This window comes from Macrobrachium nipponense, chromosome 5 (genome assembly GCF_015104395.2).
Source record: "Macrobrachium nipponense isolate FS-2020 chromosome 5, ASM1510439v2, whole genome shotgun sequence".
Lineage (NCBI taxonomy): Eukaryota > Metazoa > Arthropoda > Malacostraca > Decapoda > Palaemonidae > Macrobrachium > Macrobrachium nipponense.
Genome location: NC_061107.1, coordinates 84,925,360 through 84,946,491, shown reverse-complemented (window position 1 = coordinate 84,946,491; position 21,132 = coordinate 84,925,360). Strand labels below are relative to the sequence as shown.

At 38.6% G+C, this 21,132-nt stretch overlaps 1 protein-coding gene across 1 annotated transcript in view; it reads right to left on the bottom strand.

Annotated features, from left to right (window-relative positions):
- Positions 1–21,132, bottom strand: part of LOC135215473 (phosphatidylinositol 4-phosphate 5-kinase type-1 beta-like) — a 555,040-nt gene that overhangs the window by 92,631 nt on the left and 441,277 nt on the right. Inside the window, 1 exon segment of the mRNA XM_064250216.1 lies at positions 7,667–7,743. Coding sequence (XP_064106286.1) covers positions 7,667–7,743 — 77 coding nt within the window.

The following is a 21,132-nucleotide window of genomic DNA, read 5'->3' as shown; positions in this document are numbered from 1 at the left end:
ATATATATATATATATATATATATACATATATACATATATATACATATATATATATACACATATATATACTATATATATATATATATATATATATATATATATATATATATATATATATATATATATATATATATATATATACACACATGTACACATGCACATATATATAGATAGACAGATAGATAGATAGATAGATAGATAGATAGATTAGGATAGATAGATAGATAGATAGATAGAAATAGGATAGAGAGATAGATAGATATAATATACATTATATAGATATTATATATATATATATATATATATATATAAGTTTATAAAAAAAAAATTGTACAATATTCAAAATAGCCTTGACTTTTTAGACAGAGGTAGGGTACACTTGAAATGAAAATTTAAAAAGTTTTTAACAATTTTGCAGAAAGGCCCTGTAACATCAGGTACCAAAATCCTACATAAAGAAGTGTTGTTAAAGGTGTAAATTCCAAAAGATTAACCACATCACTTGATCACCTTCCTGGAGATCACTTAATTTTATCATCTTATCCATAAAATGATATTAACGTAAAGAACTATAACAGTAAAAAATTTACTGAAAAACTCAACCATTAAAATTTCAAGTGTTTAAGACCAATATAAAATTATAACCAACTCTAAAACTTTCCAGATTATTGAGTATATATTATAATCAGGTTGCTGAGGAACCATTTTTTACTTTTGTAAGGGCTGACCAGAGATTTTGTTTTTGATGAAATAAACTATATCCTATTTAATAATATACTGCCCCTTCATTAACTCCTAATGGATGGATTGCTCCTCAGGAGTAGTAATAATAGGTTTGGGGTGGTGGATGGATTGATCCTATAGATAAACAATATGAAGCACCATCTATTTGGAAAGAATTGGGCGGGCAAAAGGTGCCAATACTTACATAGCCCATAATTTCACTAATGGCAACTTTTACACTGGCTAAAGTCAAGACTTGGTGGCTCAGTACTTCAGTTCTCCTTCTGACCTCAAGGTGGAATGTATTGCGTCTCTCTCAAATGACGTCTTTTTGTAAATTTGCTCGTAAATTTATACGTACCAAGGAGTTTCTGCTGGTTTTTGTTCTCATCTTTTACAATAGTATGTCAGTTGTAAATGTAATTTTGCAAAGAAAAGTGCAAAGAAATATTAGAAAAAAAATTTAAAAATAATAAAAGTCACTGAAGCTTTGTTCTCGGTAAGTTTACGTAATTTTTCAACAAATATGCTAAGAACTTTACTGATTATGTTTCTTTTGTTTTGATATTGTGTGAACTGTAATTATAATTTTACAAAATAATATAAAATTATTTATTAGAAAAAACATACACAAGTTTGTAAAATTTACAATTGTCTTGTAAAAGAGGCTCCACAAGGGAGTGCAAATAGTAATTTTAACTTCTCATGGAAGGCAAGTTTTTTTTTCACCATGTGCATTTGCATATTGCCCTGTTCTATTGATATGTCTTTTTCATAAATTGGCCGACCTCAAAGTTTAACCGGCCCGAAGAGCTATATATTGATATATTTACCCATCCAGTAAGGGTTAATCTTTAAGAACTGGGCTAAAAAATGAAAATGCAGCTCCCTAGACCGACCAGGCAAATTTGACGCCAGCTAATTTAAGAAAAAATGCATCAATGTAAAGAGAAAGACATGCAAATGCACATAGTGTAAGGAAAAAAATTCTTAAAAATTCTCCCTACCTTCCCTGAGAAGCTGAAAATTACTATTTTCAACCGGTTGTGGGGCCTCTTTTACAGGCCAATTATAAATTTTACCAAGATAAACACGTTTTTTCTAATAATTGATTTTATTTTATTTTGTAAAATTATAATTACAACTCACACAATATAATAACAGATAAGAACTAAAATCAGTAATAAATTCTGAGTGTATTTGTTGTAAAATACATATTTATGTAAGTTTACCGAGATGAAAGATGCAGCAACTTTTTTGGATTATACTTGTTTTTTCTAATATTTCCTTCAACTTTTCTTTGTAAAATAGCAATTATAACTGACATACTACCATAAAACATAAGAACTAAAATCAACAGCAACCCCTGCGTATACTGATGATCAGAAATATAAAAAGCAGTCATGTGAGAGAGAGAGGCAGTACATGCTCCCTTGAAGTCAGGGAGCAAGTACATGACTAACTCGTGAGAAGTCTATAACTGGCGAGCTAAGCCAGTATAAAAGTTGCCATTAGTAAATTCATGGGCTATTGAAGTAATAGAACCTCTTTCCCACCTGATTTCTCCAAATGATGGCCTGTAATACTGATATTCACCAGGGGGTAATACATCCACTACCCAAATCTGTTATTGCTACTCGTATGAAGTTATTTGTCCATTAAGGGTTAAAGTTTGAAATAAAATGAAAATATTGAAAACTGACAAAATTTCTTTCAAAGATCCGTTTCTAATAGTACTTGATATACACTGTTGGTTGTGGGTTTGATTTCTAGTGCTGATCTACATTATCTACAACTACAGGCTTGGCTGACTGAGTAATTCATCTAAAATCCATGGGTTGGCTAAGTATAACCAATTTGAAGACAGGATAACATAAACCAACAGTTTAATTCTTAAATTCATAACTGTCAGATTCATTATTCCACAGTTCCTGACATTTACCAAGGTGATTGGTTTACGAGATGGCAACAGATTTCTGACATGAATACATATATCTGATCTATTCATAGTGATAGCAGCTTTGGCTGCCTTAGCATCATCTCCTTAAGAGCTATATGAGCAAGGACCCAATGTACTAATTTAGGACTTATACCAGTTTCAAATAATTTGTGAAATGAAAACTTGTTGAACATAAGGATTTTTAGGACAATAATTTTGCAGAGCTTCTAAAACACTTAACAGTGTCATTGAAAATTAAAAATGACTGAAACAGAGAAGGTAAAAGGGTAACTGTCTTTATAGTATTGTTTGGTATAGAATTAGTAAACACCTTTTCTAAGTAGCCAGAACTTCTGATCACATACAAGTGTCACAAGAACTAGTGAAACTAGTGGAGATGTAGAATTGCAAAGTAATCCCTGCAGACCATGTGTATCCCTACAATCTTGGCTAGTAGTTAAGATATGATATCTGGAAATTTGGCTCTAGTATACAGTCAAGCACTGGGGCATTTTACCCACTCAGCACTAATACGTGTATAGTGAAGAGATAGAGTTGAAGTGGTTGGATGGATAGAAAGATGTAACAAAAGAAAAGGGGCATGAGGTGAAACAAATGGCTGAAACGTGATTGCAGGTAAAGGGAAAAGGGATGCTGCAAACAGCTTTTAGTAATGATTCCATCAGTGCACCTCACAGTACACCATGAAGTCTTCCACCCTATGGGTTTCTTAGTTATGGACTTGGCAACTGATAATAAAAGCAGCTAACAGGAAAATACAAGGTCCCACACATATCAAGTAGTTCTAGCTGAGAGACCAACCTTGGAAGCCAGTTTAAAGAAAGGCTATTGTTCAATAGACAAATAAGATAATGAATGGTGGATTCAGACAATGGAAATTATATCAAAACATGATAAAGGCATCTCATGAAAAGATAATGGGAAAATATGGAAACTTGACTTTATGAAAGACTACATTATGTAACAAAAGCAAGAGGAGGAAGCAAAGAAATGGGAACTGACAATAGAAGGTAAGATAACCTACACAGAAAGGAATATGGAAACAAAGATGGGCAGTAGCACAAAACCAAGAATAAACCACATGAGCAACTGTTATAGAGATTTAGAAACAAAAAGAGGCACAGAAAAGGTTTACAGGCTAACCAAAGAAAGAAACAAGAGCACATAAGACATAACCCCCAAATAAAGCAAATTAAAGGAGCAGACAGAAAAGTGGCCAATGAAAATGAGGGAAATCATAAGGAGATGGAAGGAATATTAAGAAAAACTATCAAATGAAGAACATGACAGATTTATGAGAAGAGATGAGAATTAAAATTTTGAAATGTTTAATGAGACAAAAAGAGGAGAAATACAAGCAGCTCTGAGCAAGATGAAGAGTGGTAAAGCTGTTGGGCCAGCAAGCATGCCTATCAAAGCATGAAAGACACCAAGTAAGGAGGAAATGGATATACATACTGTGGGAGCTCATGAAGTATATAATGGAAGAGGAATTATACCAAAAAACAGGGAGAGGGTATACATACTTATACCCATTTTTAAAGTAAGACGGGACATGCAAAGTTCCGAGAATTACAGGAAATAAATTAATGGCCCATACCCTGAAAATATTGGACTGAATAACATATGAAAGATTTAGAAAGGAGGTCAAGATCACGAGACAGCAGCTAAACTTTATTAGAATATTGGCACTGGATTGGTACATATGATGGAATATCCCCCTAATGCTAGGTAAGGGCCTTACATATGGTCTCAATCGACCTATACAAGACATAAGATAAGAGTACTTAAAAAGTAAGTGTGGAGAAGTGTGAGGGAGCATGGAGGACAAGAAAAGTATGTGGCAGTAATCAGTGAAATGTAAAGAAATTAACAACCACAGAGAAGAATTGTAATAACTGGCAGCTTCCAGCTCAAGGTCGGATGCCACCAGAGATTAGAACTGAGCCCCTTCTCGCTTAGTATCAAGCTAGATAACACAGCTACGGATGTATGCAGGGACAACCAGGCGTACGTTCTACATTGATGACATCATTTTGAATGAAGAAATTAGAGAGAAAACTAGTTAAGTGGAGAAATGCATTAGAGTGTAGAAGGATGAAAATAAGTTGAACACAATCAGAATACATGACAACTAGGATGGATGATGATCAGGGCACCGTGATTTATAGTTATTGGTTCAAAACTCCATTTACAGCAATGTAAGACCATACTTTCCATTTGTCATTACATAAAAGTAATCATCTCTTTACCTTGATTACATAAAAATAAACTGCTGCTGATGATGTGTACTATGTGCCTAGTTAGGGTTACTATGGCTACATCAGTACATACTAAAAGTTTACCCTTTTTTTTTATTATCAATCATTCCTTAAACAAGACATTTAAACAACAAATGTATTCATGTATCATTTACTTGGTTTCAGATATCATAAGTAATGCACAGATAATTTATGAATGCTCACTCTGTACAGAAGGATGCACACTGTTATGCATTTACAAATCCATACAGCACGTTGTGTCATTCTGTGTAAAGGGTTTGAATCAGACTTATGTGGGACTATGGGAACCATTCCCATTTAAGCCGAGGACCAACTGTATATGGTTTGGTTAAATAAGAACTATATATGTACGTATATACCCTGGGAGTCTATTAATCGTAAAATATAGAATCCACACCATTTAACTACAGACACCACCCTACTTACAAACAATAAACTTACAAACATTGAGATACTAAAAAATGGGATCTCACATTGAAAGTGTGTTCCGTGTTTCCCTTTGCCTCCCATATGCTCAAATTTTGTTCTATAAAATTCTATAAAATAGACTAATGCATGTATGTATAGTGAATTGTGTTTTAGGATGAAAAAATGTACTGCAATAATGTACTGACTTATCAAACTGTACCAAAAATTTGGTGTGAAGAGACCAGTAACCAACTTACAAGCAATTCAACATAGTACAAACAGCTGTCGCAACGTAATTTGTTTGTTAGTTAGTTGGGTGTTATCTGTATTCTGTACTAACTCCAACTTACAATTAATTTCATTTACAGTAGGGCTGTTAGAGCATAAACCCATCATAAGTGGGGACAAGTGGTTTTATTTGCATTTGTACTTTTGACAGCAGTTTTTGGCGTTTACTTTTCTAGATCCAGCATGTTCACTGAGAGTTGTTGTAGTAGTACTTGATTTTTATAAATTCTCATAATTTTAATATATTTTTATTCCAAGCTAGTTATAAACAAAGTTGTTTAATCAGACACCAAGGCCAGGCTAAATATCTTATCTCTTACAAAGCTGAGCCTAAGGGTTTGTTCTAACAGAGTAATAAGATCAACAGAGTAATAAGATCTTATCTAACAAATTACAGCTTCATAAAAACTTTAAATGTTGGCACACTGAAGACATTTGAGATTCTGACAAAATTTCCGTGAGGGATTTCTGATTAATACTTGTCATTCAGTGTCAAAAGAATTCTGAAATTTACAAAATACATTATTTGTGTACAGTAGGTTAACAATACTACTTAGCTACGGTTTGTTCTTTAAAATAAAAATATTTATAAAAAAAAATTGATAACTGAAAAGACTAAAACTGTTAGGAGATTCTAATCAAATGTTTTTGAGAAATCATGTCCAATCCTAAACCTCTGCTGCCACACTGAAGTATATTACAAAATAGCTCATGAAGCCATTATGGAAATCAAGATGATGACAAACCAGCCAATTTGCAATTACAAAGCCTTGATGAAATATAACTATGTATGTATCCCCTTTGGTTAAGTTTTTATACCTGAAAACTGTGTCACCATGAATAAATGTCAAGCTCACTGTCAGTTTATGGTAATTTTAACTACAAAAACAATGCCACACTGAAGTAACTTTATCCTGTACAAGAAATGGTCACTCATTGACCAATGGGTACTTGATAAACATCCTATGAACCAATTTCAGAATGCAGAACAACACATGGACATATTATAGGTGAGACACAATATGAATTTAAACCATAACACCAATTCCAAGTTTCGTTAACAAATCCTTGAAAATAATTCTGTTTGAGGCTTCAACATTTTCAATTTGCCAAAACCTTAAATTTTAAGAGCTACAATTTATCAAAAATATCTACTAATATATTGAGTGGGAACAAAACCTTCTGCCCAGCACTATAAGAGTTAATTAAATCATTACCCTAGTCTGGTTCAACTATTAAGTTTAAAAATAATAGTGATTCATATCACAACCCAAGATTCTTTTACAATTAGAGATTCTACTTTGCTCACATACATAAAATCATATAAATTTGTGTTTAGCTTGTAAATTTTCTCCTTAACCTGCAAAAACTTATACTGTATGGGCTATTCTGCATGTCCAGTTATTAGCCTAACATAAAAAATGTACAGGGCATATAATAAACAGAGTATTGCATAAAAAATAATTTCATTGTTTATAGTATACAGGGTAAAAAATTAGAATTAAGTCATGTGAATCACTCTATACCATTCATAAAAATAGAAATTCTTGTTCAATGGTTAAATGAGAGAGAGAGAGAGAGAGAGAGAGAGAGAGAGAGAGAGAGAGAGAGAGAGAGAGAGAGAGAGAGAGAGAGAGAGAGAATCCAATGTTCAGAATGCAATGCTATTTGGCATCTCAGACCACAGGTAAGAAGAAGGTTCCTTGTTTATGGATTTATACATGGTATTGTATGTATTGAGACACTATAAGTAAAACTTACCTTGACAAAAACAAATTTCCAGCCTTGTTAATCACAAGTGTTCAGGAGCTAATGATGTTATAGTAATATGGTTCCATTGCATGCAAAAGTTTCAATGCTAAAGCAAAAATTTACATAGCCTTCAAAAATGAATAAGTACAATAAAATCAAATGCAACATACCCAAATAAAAAGTAAAAGTTTAACAAGCATGCAAAAGTAGTAGAAATTAAAAAATTAAATATTAAACCATTTCTGTACTTACCATTTCTGTTTCATGAAGGTTAATATCAGCTGATTCATGAGTGGTGTTAAGACTGCGGACTGGAGTAGTGGGACACCCTGCAATGAGTAGAATCCGCTTATACATATTAGCAAATTTACAAGGCCTATCTGAAATTTATGGCCTTTAAAATATTTAGCTACATACATATATATATATATATATATATATATATATATATATATATATATATATATATATATATATATATATATATATATATATATTACAATTTGTGTATGTATGTACATTATATGGACATTACAAACCTACAAAATGCTAGGTCCATATACAAGTATATATCAACTAAGTTTTCCTAACACTATATCTTCTTTCAGCAGTCTTTTCATTACATGTACTAATATCAAAAGTTTCTGACCAACATACATCAATTAAATGCTACCTTACTGGAAGTGAGAACTTTAACCATACTACCACAAACCATATGATATTACAATATTGCCATCACAACGTGTTAAAGCAGGTCAAATAGATAGGTATACCCCTTCTATCACAAAGGCCTATGCTGTTGTTCAGAAATGTACACATTACAAAAGCCTTGTATTGGAAGTTATAAAACCTTTTATTGGAAGTAGGAGAGTTGGTATTTCAATACAAATACTTGTATCACAAATAAATATGAATTCATTGATATCATGGTAGGCATCAACATCGTTTGATATTTTCAAGTACATTACTGCACAGTAATTACATCAACAACTCTACCACAAATTTTATAAGAATAACTTATCCTGGCATGATTCAGACCATAACCTCAAGATTATATCTACATACTCTCCCAAAAACTTTCAGTATGTGCAGACTATAATCTGAAAAAACTCAATAGAGTAGGGCTTTCAACTCATGACAGTTTTGAAATGACATATGGACATACAGTTTACCACAAAGTTTCAAAAACTAATTTAAAAATACATATACTTTTTTAATAACAATACATACTGTCACTCAAAATACTGGAATAATAAGAATGAGAATTCACAACCATGAACATGACTTAGTAAGAAAACTTGACAAGAGAATGCAATAGAAAACAGGAGATGATGTTTAACCAGCTCCGCGAAGTTAAACAGTAAAATAAGACGCATACTCTAATACACCCATTTAAATGTAACAATACAACTCCAGCTAAGTGAAAAAGGAACAGATGATACTGAAAATCTTTAAGCAATCTCTTAAAAAATCTGTTGCTATTAGGCAGACAAAGATGCTTACAATTTTGATGATACAGGCATACACTACTATGAATAGTGTATGCCTGTTCGGTGAACTAAAACACCACGTATGACAAGTTAAAATGCCAGCAACAAGCTTTCATAGAAGATAAGGAAAATTTGCTACATAAGACAAATGCTGAATGAAAAATATACTAAAAGTAGTATACAAAAACTTGCATTTTGAATAAGGTAGGAAAATAAGCTTAATCACCAGTCATCTTACTCAATAAAGGTACTCAATAAAGGTTTAGAAGTCACATCACTTCCCACGCCACTCCCTTCACCCATAACTAAGAAAGCTGACTGATTTATTATGTAGTATTTGTGTCACTATTCTTATTAAAGTTTCTGCATAATAATGTTAAAAATTAGAAATACTGACATCAAAATTATTTTAAAGCTTTGTCAATGAAGACAGAAAAACTTTATTTTGTATATCATGAATAAAATGGTATTATTAGTTTTGTTTAATAAAAAAAAAAACTCACTTTTAGACTACAGGTTTTTTCAATTTCTACTTTTAAAGTTTTCTGGATATGGTCTTGAACTGCTTAAATCATAAATTATTGGTGCTGCCGTGTGTCAAAAATTTTGCCTCCCCTGTGTACAGTGTATATCAAAGAGAATTAAAATAAAGGATATAAGTAGACCACAAAAAGAATAGTTTACCAACTATTGCCCTGTATGTTTCATGTTGCTTGTGTTTACTTCTATTTTCTGTTAACAAATGCATAATGAATAGATACACATTAAAATTGACACTGGTTTTGACTTCAACCTTCTGTATAATGGACACATGTTTAACAACTTCAATAACCTTTTCCCATTAGTAATTGCCTTAAAATCCCTTATAATTTTGTCTTCCAAGTTTTGAAAATTATTATGCAGAACACGGCTGATTATGAATCATGAGTTTTACTAATTTGAATAAATTATCAACAGAACTTTACTAATGTAAATAAATTATCAGCAATGTGAAACTTGCATGATAAATCAGTTCGCTACCAATAATATGACAAATTTTCTAAGACAATTTGCATTTTTCATAGCTACAAACCTGAGGTCTTAACAATAGGATAATTTCTAGCGCCTAGCTGGATCCGGTTAAAAGCAGATGAAAGCAAGGAATCTTGTGATATCTGGCAATGCATGCGTAGATCAGGTGAAGAGTGGTCAAGGATCGCTCATCTACGCCAGTCTTTCCCAACTCAGGATGACTTAACCAATAGAGGGGCGGCTAGAGGTGGGCAGTATAACGTTAAGACCTCAGGTTTGCAGCTATGAAAAATACAAATTGTCTTATAAAATTTGTCATTTGTTCATACACAAACAAACCTTCGGTCTTAACAATAGGATAGACTCATACTTGGAGGGAGGTATAAGACATCCTAGATTGGCTGGGGGCTTACCCATCAGTCCAGCTCTCAAAAGAAATAGTTCTTGGAGAGGGACTAACCACTCAGAATCCTGAGTGATGTACAATGATATATGGGATAACCATTGTATAGGGAACCAAAGAGAAACTTTGACTGTCCGATGACAAACCAAGACACTAGGGTTTGTATTACTCCTGACTCCTCCTTGCCATGGAGTGGAGCCTATGCTACCAAATAGTGGGTAAGATATTGTATATTACATGACCACACTACCAGAATGACTACCTCACTCACTTGTATCAAACCAGTCCAGCAAATGACGTGTCTATCCCTTAAACCGCCCGAAGGAAGAAGAAAAGGTACAAGAGAAAGAAGGAGACCAGCCAACTCACTCATTCTCTCATCCACACAATCATCTTAGGTAAGATACAAAGGTGCCTCGTTAAGGGCAACTATGAGTTACACAACCTGTTGGGCAGCCTACCACAGGACCCAGGGAAAACGTGTCCATAGATCTGTGGGCAACATCCTTACGGTAGAAGGAGGTGAACATGGACTGGCGTAACCAAGTATCAGCGCTCAGCACTCTATGTACAGCCAAGTTCTTTTTGAAAGCCAGAGAGGGACCAAAACCTCTTAACGTCATGTGGCGGTAGAATCATCAAGAGTCAAGTATGCCTGTCTGATGGCTTCCCGTATCCAAAAAGAGATAGTATTCTTAGACACCTCTTTCTTTGAATGGCCTGTGCTAAAAAAAAAAAAAAAAAAAAAAAAAAAAAAAAAAAAAAAAAAAAGTCTGCGGCAGCCTGGTCTACGGTGCCAAGTCCTTTTAAGATAGCAACGCAGGGCCCAGACAGGGCACAACAAAAGCTCTTGAGCATCACCACCCACAAAGTCAGTCAGTGATGGAATGGAAAAATAAGTGAACCTATCATCATGCACCGAGGGATTTTGGGTCTTGGCGACGAATTCCGGGACAAATCCGGACACCGACTTATAACCCCTGGTGTGCTTCACCTCATAAGTCAGACCGTGGAGCTCTCATACCCTCTTGGAAGATGCCAAAGCCAAAAGGAAAACTGTCTTGAGCATCAGGTTCCTGTCAGATGATTGACGCAAGGGCTCATATGGACTCTTAGTTAAGCTCTTAAGCACCAAGAAAACATCCCACGTTGGAGGCTTGAGCTCTCTAGGAGAACTCGATTGCTCAAACCCCTTTACTAGCAGGGAAAGTTCCCAGGAAGAGATATCGATACCCTTAAGGCGTAACACCAAACTCAGTGCCGCCCTGTAGCCTCTAATAGCAGAAACAGACAAACGTTTCTTGTCTCTGAGGAAGGTTAAAAAGTCTGCTATTAGCTGAATAGAGGTCGTGGGTGGAGAAAAACCCTGTTTACGACACCAATCACAGTAGATCGCCCATTTGCCTTAGCAAACTGCGGAGGTTGACTTCCTAAGACTGCTGGACATGTGCCCAGCTGTTCTCTGAGAAAAGCCTCTCGCTCGGAGGAGATACTTGATAGCCTCCAACCGTGAAGAGACAGGGATTCTACTGACTGGTGGAACCTTTCTGCATGGGGCTGACACAGGAGATGCCGCCAAGGGGGAATCTCCCTCGGAATCTCTGAAAACGACGACAGCAGATCTGGAAACCAATCTGCCTGAGGCCACAGAGGGGCTACCTAAGTCATCCTGAGACCCTGTGAACTCACCAGCCTGTTCAGAACCTGACGGATCAAACAAAACGGAGGGAAGGCATACACCTCCAGGTTGTCCCAGGGATGTTGGAATGTGTCTTCTGCCAATGCTAAGGGATCTGGAACCACTGAACAGGACACCTCCAGCTTCCTGTTTAGCGTGTCAAGAAAAGGTCCAGCATGGGTCTCCCCCAAATCTGGAAAAGCTTGTCTGCCACCACTTGATGAAGGGACCACTCTGTGCCTAGGATTTGATTGCGGCGATTGATTTGGTCTGCGACTACGTTCCGTTTCCCTGGGATATACCTGGCTGAGAGCTCTACCGAATTGCTGATTGCCCACTGGTGAAGCTCGACGGTCAAGGCGTGAAGTTGCTGAGAAACCAGGCCTCCCTGTTTGTTCACATGGGCTACCACCGTGGTGTTGTCCGACATGAGAATGACCGAGTGACCCTCAACCTTCCCCCAAAACTCCTTCAGACCCACGAAAGCCGCCTTCAACTCCAAGACATTGATATGCTGCTGCTTGTCCTCAAAACCCCAAACGCCTGAAGCGATGAGGCCGCCTAAGTGCGCGCCCCAACCTGCGAGGGAGGCGTCCGAGAACAGAAGGAAGTCCGGTGGGAGAGAATGCAGAGGGACACCCTTCAACAGATTCTAGTCGTCCAACCACCAATGAAGGTCTTCTCTCACTTCCAAAGACAGAGGAACCATAAACAAGGGAGAGTCCCCTGCCGGAGACCAGAATTCTCCCAGTCTCTATTGCAGAGACTGAAGATGAAGAAGCCCATGAGGGACCAACTTCTCCAGGGAAGATAACACTCCTAGAAGAACCTCCCACTGATGAGCTGACTGATGTGACTTTGACAGGAAGTTGTGCGCTACAGCCCGCAACTTCTCCAATCTCTGATCCAACTGGAAAACTCTTGCCACTGTCGTATCAATGACCATGCCCAGGTAGAGAATCCTTTGAGTGGGTACGAGGTTCGACTTTTCCTGGTTGACTAATATGCCCAGGTCCAGACAGAACCGAAGTAGACAATCCCTGTCCTGCAGCAGCTTCTCCCTGGAAACTGCCAAGACTAACCAATCGTCATGGTACCTCAGCCAGATCCACTGAGCATGGGCCCAACTTGACACGAGAGAGAAGACCCTTGTGAACACTTGAGGGGCTGTCGTCAGCCCAAAGCACAAGACTTTGAACTCTAAGATCTTGTCCGCAAGAGAGAAGCGAAGGAACTTCCTGGACAAGGAATGAACAGGAACTTGGAAGTATGCTTCCCTTAAGTCTAACGACAGCATGAAGTCGCCTTTCCTCACGGCAGCCAACACCAAGCGTGGGGTCTCCATCTAGAACTGTGTCTTCCTGATGAAGCGATTCAAGGTGGATAAGTCGATCACTGGCCTCCATCCTCCCGACACCTTAGGCACCAAGAAGATGTGACTGTAAAACCCCAGGGATGGACGCACTACTTCCTCTATTACATCCTTGTCCAGCATTTTCTGCACTTCCTCCCGAAGAGCCAAGAACTTCAGAGAATCTGGAGGATACGTCTTCCTGAGTTGCGGCTTGTCCGACAGAGGAGAGAAGTTGAATGGCAACAGGTATCCCACCTGAAGGACATCTACCACCTACTTCTCCACCCCGTAACTCTGCCATTTGGCCCAATGGCCAGCCAGGCACCCCCCCACCAATGGCGTAGGAGAGGGAGAGGCGCCTAACCTACCGACGGCCCCCTTGACCTCTGCCCCAGGGGCCCCTTCTTGGTTTAAAGGAATGAGAGCGAAAGGGGCATTGATCTTGAGACTTAGGCTGTGTCGAATGGGAAGGGCCTGCCGAACTCGAGATCCTCGATGGCCTACCAGGTGACGATCTCCTCAACTGCTGCTGGACCGGGGGAGGAGGAGGAGGAGCCGGACGTCTCTGAGGGCGAGACTCTGACTTAGACACGGCCTGGTGCACCAGTCGGTCCTTGGTGTCAGCCTGGCGCCAGTCTATCGCATCTTTGAGTTCTGTCCGTGGAAACAAAAATTGTGACTCCAACAAATCACCATTCCTCAATGCCAATAGAGACTCGGTGTCGAGTGATCTCTCCATCCTAGACAAAGCTGCATCCCTCCTAATCAGAAGAAGATTAGCCCATAAATTGGCACTGAGGTGAGCCAAATATGAAAATGCCTTGCCCCCAGACTGCAATAGACTGGCAAGCGAGGCGGCACTCACCAACCCTTCAGGGGACCTGTCAGAAGCTATCTTGGTAATCACCACAGACCAGAGGTCCAGCCAAGAAACCGTCTGCAACATGGAGGCAGCTGTAGATTTCAAAGCTGAGGCATCTTGTGGAGACAAGGGCGGACCCACTGACCTCAACTGTTCCAAAGTCAAACCCGGCTTCAGGCGAATGACATCTGGGTTAAGGTGGTGTGACAACAAAAATGCAGAGCTCATAGCATAGTACTTCCTATGTCTCGTGAGAGGCGGGGGTAGTAGTTTGGTAGAGCCCCTAGAGCGAAGCGAACCATCCCGGTCAGAAACAGAGGCGTTGACCTTCTGCAAGACCGACTAAACGTGCCCCGACAAAGGCAGCTGAAGAGATGATTTGGGGTCCTGAGTAGCTCCCACCAAGGTTTCCAAGCAAGAAGGAGTGTAAGACTTTCCAAATTGTTGAACCCACAAATGAGATCAACATCTTCCGAAAAGGAAGATAGAAACTCCTGCGTGTCTCCCTCCTCCTGCTTTGGCACCAGAGACCGACGACGAGAAGGGTGTGTAGGTTCTTCTAATGCACCTTCTTCACCAAAATTAACAGAAGAGTTAGCAGCCAAACATTCCGAAACCCCTACTAACCTGTCCGAGACGTACCCACTGTAACACTAGGCACATCACTTACCTCAACAGATGACTCCAGATGTCCATGAATGGTCACGGGCATGGCGGCCGTACATACGTGAGATGGGGAGGAAACTCGAACACTCGAGATTGACGGAGAATCCCTTATAGTCGAACTCTTGGAAGCACCAGCGAGAGAGGCAGACAAACGCTCCAGCTGCACCAACTCCGTGCTCACTACCTTCGACCTCTTGACAGGCGCCTTCAGATCTTAACGGCGATGAATAGGCCTTGGAGAAGAAGGAGCACTAACATCACGTGCACGGGTAGGGGAGGTTGCAACAAGCTCGCCATGTGCAAGGACTAAGGGGGGGGGGGGGGGGGGGAGGGGGGGGGGGGGGGGGGGGGGGGGGGGGGGGTGTTGCACGTTCGAGATACGAGGCCAAGAGCGAAGCAACCCCTGCAGAACACACACCACTATGCTGCTACCCGCAAAGAAGAGGCCAGGAGGAGGGGGGATGGCCTGGCCAGACCGGGAAGGGGGGTGCAAGCCTCCACAAAATGCACTAGCAACCCCTCCAAGGACAGGTTACCCCCTAGCCTTAGCGTCCTCCAAATCATCGCCATTTTGGATGCCTCCGACACTGGAAGAGAAGAGAATGATGAAAAAACCTTACCCTTCTACGGAACCAAAAAATCTCCCGAGGAAGAGGGGGCTACATTACAAATATTACCCTGGCGACCTCCCGATACTTCCATCGACGAATCAATGGAAGAAAAGGAAGGAGATACAGAGACAACACTACTATGGGGGTTGACTACTGCAGAAGACGAAACATCGGGAATAGGAGCAAAGCCCTCCCAAGTAGGAAGAGTGGAGACCCTCCGATGTTCCCTCTTACCATAAAACTTCCTCCACTGCTCCTTAGGCCATGCCCGGCATTCCGTGCAAGGATTTGTAATAGTAAAAAAATTCAAACGACACCTACTGCATGTGATGTGAGGGTTGGTCTCTGCCGAAGCCAAAAAATGAGAACATGGAAACCCAGGAACTCCGGGGCACATATGCTGATGCCGAGGAGGAGCAGAAGAAGTATTAATACCAGGTAAAAACACACACACACACTATAAAAGAAATGAAACAGGCAATGAACCGGGAAAAGGCCAAGACAGGTAAACACAACTCTCGCCCTGGCGGTTAAAGAAAAGACTGGCGTAGATGAGCGGTCCTTGACCACTCTTCACCCGATCTATGCATGTGTTGCCAGATATCACAAGATTCCTTGCTTTTATCTGCTTTTAACCGGATCCAGCTAGGCGCTAGAAATTATCCTATTGTTAAGACCGAAGGTTTGTTCGCATATGAACAATTATGATTTCTGATCAAGACCACATACAGAGAACTTATACAGTAGAAATTAACAACACCATTAATCTAAATGCAAATTTTTTATCAAACAAAACTAGTAAAACCATTTTATTCATGACTTCGACCTTTTGTGATAAACAAAATAAAACTTTTTCTTGTCTCCAAAGCCAATTGCATAATGAATCAGATGGCTACCTTAGTTATAATTTAAGGGCAAGGTTTCCTTGCCCTATTAGGGTAAAGTGATTGAAGCACTTTGTCTAGTACTATTTGAGGGGTACGTAGTGATCTTCATATCTGGCATATCTAAAAGTAATTAAAAATAAAGACATTGTACACAGAAGCTCTTGGACATAGGCTAGCTGAACTCACCAACTTGCCCTTTTCAAGAACAATCTCCCTCTGGAGTTCCCAAAACTAGGGCATAAAACAGACAAACTTATCAGTCAAGAGGACTAAAAATAATTATCATCAAGTATGCTAAGAAGATCGAATTCAAAATCTTGATGCTTGAAGGCCGGTCCTGAAGGGTTACAGTTCTTAAATATACCAATCTCATTAAATCATTTAGTACTTGGAAGTCTCATAACTGGAGAATATGGATATGCGGAGGATTCTTAATAAATTTCTACAAACACTTACATCTGAGGCTTAACATTCATTGTTGTTTAAAATTAGAATAACCACAGAAATATGTCATTAAACTAATAGTATTGAATGGCATTCTCTAATAAGAAAATGTTTGTTTGTTTTATGGTGTTTTTACATTGCATGGAACCAGTGGTTATTCAGCAATGGGACTAATGGTTTTATGTGACTTCCGAACCACATCGAGAGTGAACTTCTATCACCAAAAATACACATCCCACACCTCAATGAAATGCCTGAAAATCGAACTCGCAGCCACTGAGGTGGCAGGCCAAGACCATACCGATCACGCTGCAGAGCACTCAAATAAGAAAATGCATTCTGAACAAGCAAAAGGAAACATATGAAATAAATTGTCATCAATGATAAACTTGGTATAAAAATACAAAAGCACATATGACAGGAATTATAATGCTGTTTTATGATCCTGACCTAAATGCAATAAATGGGAATCCTTAAGAATGACAAAAATAAACTAAAATACAAAGGTAAATCGTAAAAGTTTGTCTTTACTACTTCACTGACTATGGGTAACCTTCCCTACTGGGTAACCTGTTCCTACAAATGAATACTTCATGAATACAATAGCTTGTACACTATATTAATGCCTCTTACACCAATGCAATCACACTAAATGTAATTCACTTACTTGCTTATAAATTTCCCCATAATTTATGCTGTCTAACAGGCATAATCAGTAGTAGCATATCTCATGATAAACCTCAATTAGCCATAAATCATATTCCTTTTTATGCAACCTGGAAATGAGGCTACTACATCTGAGGGGCAAGGTGGTGAGAATTCACCTACTAAGAGTGATGAGTTTGTATGAAAAAACTACGTACTCTGATATTAAGAAAATTCTGTTTGTTTCATTGCAACCACTTTAGTGCATAAAGCATTTCATTTGAATGTTAATTGTCTGCAATTTCTGAGAGAGTCAACCCCTTTCAGTAATGTACATTGCAAAATCCTTAAAGAAGTTAAGTGTTGACAGACTCAGAAATACCAGACTCTTACCATGCTAATGAGATCCAGAAGCTAACAACCACAATAGCTACATATCAGGGATGCAAACAATAAATCAAAGAGAAGAAAAGAACTAGGGAAATATTCTGCAGTTTATGGTGAAAGACCCTTACTAATCCATAACGTATATCCACTTCTTGTAAATGAAGCATGGTGTTGCAGTTTATGGTGAATGACCCTTACTAATCAATGATGTATATCCACTTCTTGTAAATGAAGCATGATGTTGTAATTATAGCATGCAATCTCTGAAAAAAACCCTATCTGAGTCACTGCTAAATAACCGCCAAGCATAAAAATATAGACTCCAGTTAATTGTGGATGTTCTAAAATTGGGAGTTCTTAGAGATATTATCTGAAGGGGAATGACCTTGGGTTTAGCCAAGACCATACCTAAAGGATTAGTGAACCACTCCTGAGGAGGCTAAAGCAAAGCAATAAGGATCAACATGGTGTTCTTCGGGAGATCGAAAGGGGGAAAGGTACAGATGTCTAGGCTGATTACCCACACCTCTGGATCTGGCTGAGGCAAGCTACAGACTGGTTGTTTGTTGTTGCAAGAACCTGAGAAGCAGTCTCCCATACTTGCCAAATAACTCTAGTCATCTCTGTTCATTGATCCTTCCAAAAGAAGGACCTGGACATTCCTACAGAGAGCATTAGTAACTACATTTCCAGCTCTTAGAATGAGCCTGGGTCATATACCTCACCTGGACAAAGATTTCAGTGGCCAATGAATGCAGTGACTTCCTAAAGGAACTTCTTTGGTTCCCCAAATACTGGAAGTCACAATGTTGTATATGATTTCTGATGGCTGTCTTCTTGAGGAAGTCACTAATACTTGGAGGTCAAAAACAATGAGCTTGATATAAAGACAGTTCTTCAGACCAAGCACTTCTTGCTTGAAGATATGGAAGATGGACATGCACATTCTGGGTTTGAAAGAACTACAATAACTCTTTGATATGAATGCTCTCAAGTACCCATCACCTGATGTCCTTCAAAACTTTGTCTTCTCAGGCAGACATCAGCCAGGTAACCCCAACTCCCCACCATGACGTCACTCATGGTGGTAACCACTGGTAGACAGCCTCACTTATTCGCCCCTGACGGGAGGCGAACACTGACCCGCAAGATTATGAGGCCAGCATGTTACCAACTATAAATAAATTTATCCCTCCAACAGCTGGAAATAACAAATCCTGCAGTGGCTCCTTCTCCATGAGAGAATGCCCTGTAAAAATTGCAACACTGTGAAATTTGAAGCACACTGTCATCCATTCAGAATGAATATGGAAATTCCACTCTATCTTCCCTAAATCCTCTTTCGAGTGAAGAAAATCATACATTTGTATATTTACTCACTGAGTTCAACTGTTGCAGATGGTCATGTACAGGCAGTCCCTGGTTATCGGCGGACTCAGTTATCAGCGATCTGGATTTATGGGGCTTGTCTAGAGCCATAAAATCGGCAATTTATGGTGCCATAACAGCTGAGTTATGGCGCCATTACGTGCCTAACAGAGGCGCCATAAATCACTGAGTTTCAGTTAATGGCGGTTTTCGCTTATCAGCACCCCTCCAAGAACGGAAACCCCACCGATAACCAGGGACTGCCTGTACTGCAAATGGTGATGGTATGTACACCTTTTTATCCATCTACTGTTCAAAGATTTTCTTTCCAATCATCTTTCTAGCCTAGCAGTGAGATATCCCAAATAAATGAAATTAATAGTAATTCATTTTCATGCCATAGATTTCTTAACATCTGGGAAAAATGGACCATGCTTCTATAAAAATTTCTATGATCAACATATTTTTCAGGTTGTACACTGGCTCAGTAATACCTTGAACTACTGAAATTAGGAAGGAATTCTTCTCTTATATAAAGAAAAAAAGTATCTTAGCCAGGTGTGAGCTACACATATGGTGTTATGTACTCCTAAAATGTATTGCTGTAGTGCTGAATCAGCTCTGCAGCCTATTTTCTTTCCTTTTCTGTTATCATATCGACAAGCTGGATCCAAAAAGAAAAACCCCAATAATGCATGTACACCAATTGCAGACCACTAGTCAGACAGCTTCCATTTGTCATCATTCTTTCAAGCAGATTTCCCACCCCATCCTCCCTTCAGGTGGCTGGAACTTTGCTGAAGTAGTCTGAAGCTTTAACTATTCTGAGTGTAACCTTTGATTCACATCTAACTTTTGAGAAACATCAAATGAAAGTTTCAGGACAAGCCATACAAAAGTTAAGTACGTATTGTTTGTAAGGCCTCATATATTTATAACAGTGATAAAATTAATGCAAACTGTTTGAGTTCATTTGTGCTTCCTTTACTAGAATACTGTTCTCCAGTGTGGATGTCTGCTTCTGCCAAAGTTTTATCTCTTTTACATAGAGTGGTTCGTGGTGATAGGTTTTGGTTTGCTAATAGTAGTAGTTATGACTTGGATCATTGATGGATGGTCTCTTGTTTGTCACTTTTTTATAAGGAGTGTTTCAACAGAGATCTTCCCACCCGCTTATCTGCCCAGAGGAACCACATTTGCTGAACAGCAGCACCAATATGCAATAACTGTGCCTTACTCTCAAACTTCTCAGTTCCAGAGAGTCCTTTATTCATCACACCATTGGACTGTGGAACAACCTCCCAGAGGAATCCATGTGACTTCAGAAGTTCAAGCGGAGGTACAATATATTCTCTTTGCATTTTAATACACTTCTCTAAATGTTAATTTTTGTTATCTATGTGTTAATTTATTAATTTTTCCCTTTTGTAATAAGTGGGGCCTCTCCTTTCTGCATTTCCTTTTACCTCATCTTACTTCTTCCTAATGAACACCATATTCTTTGGAAGCTTGAATTTCAAGTCATTGGGTCAAGTGGGCTTGTTCCATATGAATAGGTTTCATCTTCTGAACATTTAAAATAATTAATAATAATAATAATAATAATAATAATAATAATAATAATAATAATAATAATAATAATAATAATAATAATAATAATATGTGGCGCCATGGAGGAGTGGGTTAGGTCGTCAATGGACTTAAGTCAAGTTAAGCAACATTGGGGCTGGTCAGTTGTTGGATGGGTGACTGCTCTCCTCGGCGTTGATTCCTTGGGAAAGGATCTATACCATCATTTCCTCAGTCTACTCAGCTGTAAATGAGTACCTATCCCTGATGGGGTAGGGTCCAGCTATGGGTTAAATAGCAAAACTCAGCAATGATGGAAAGAAATGAAGGAATAAACGACAAC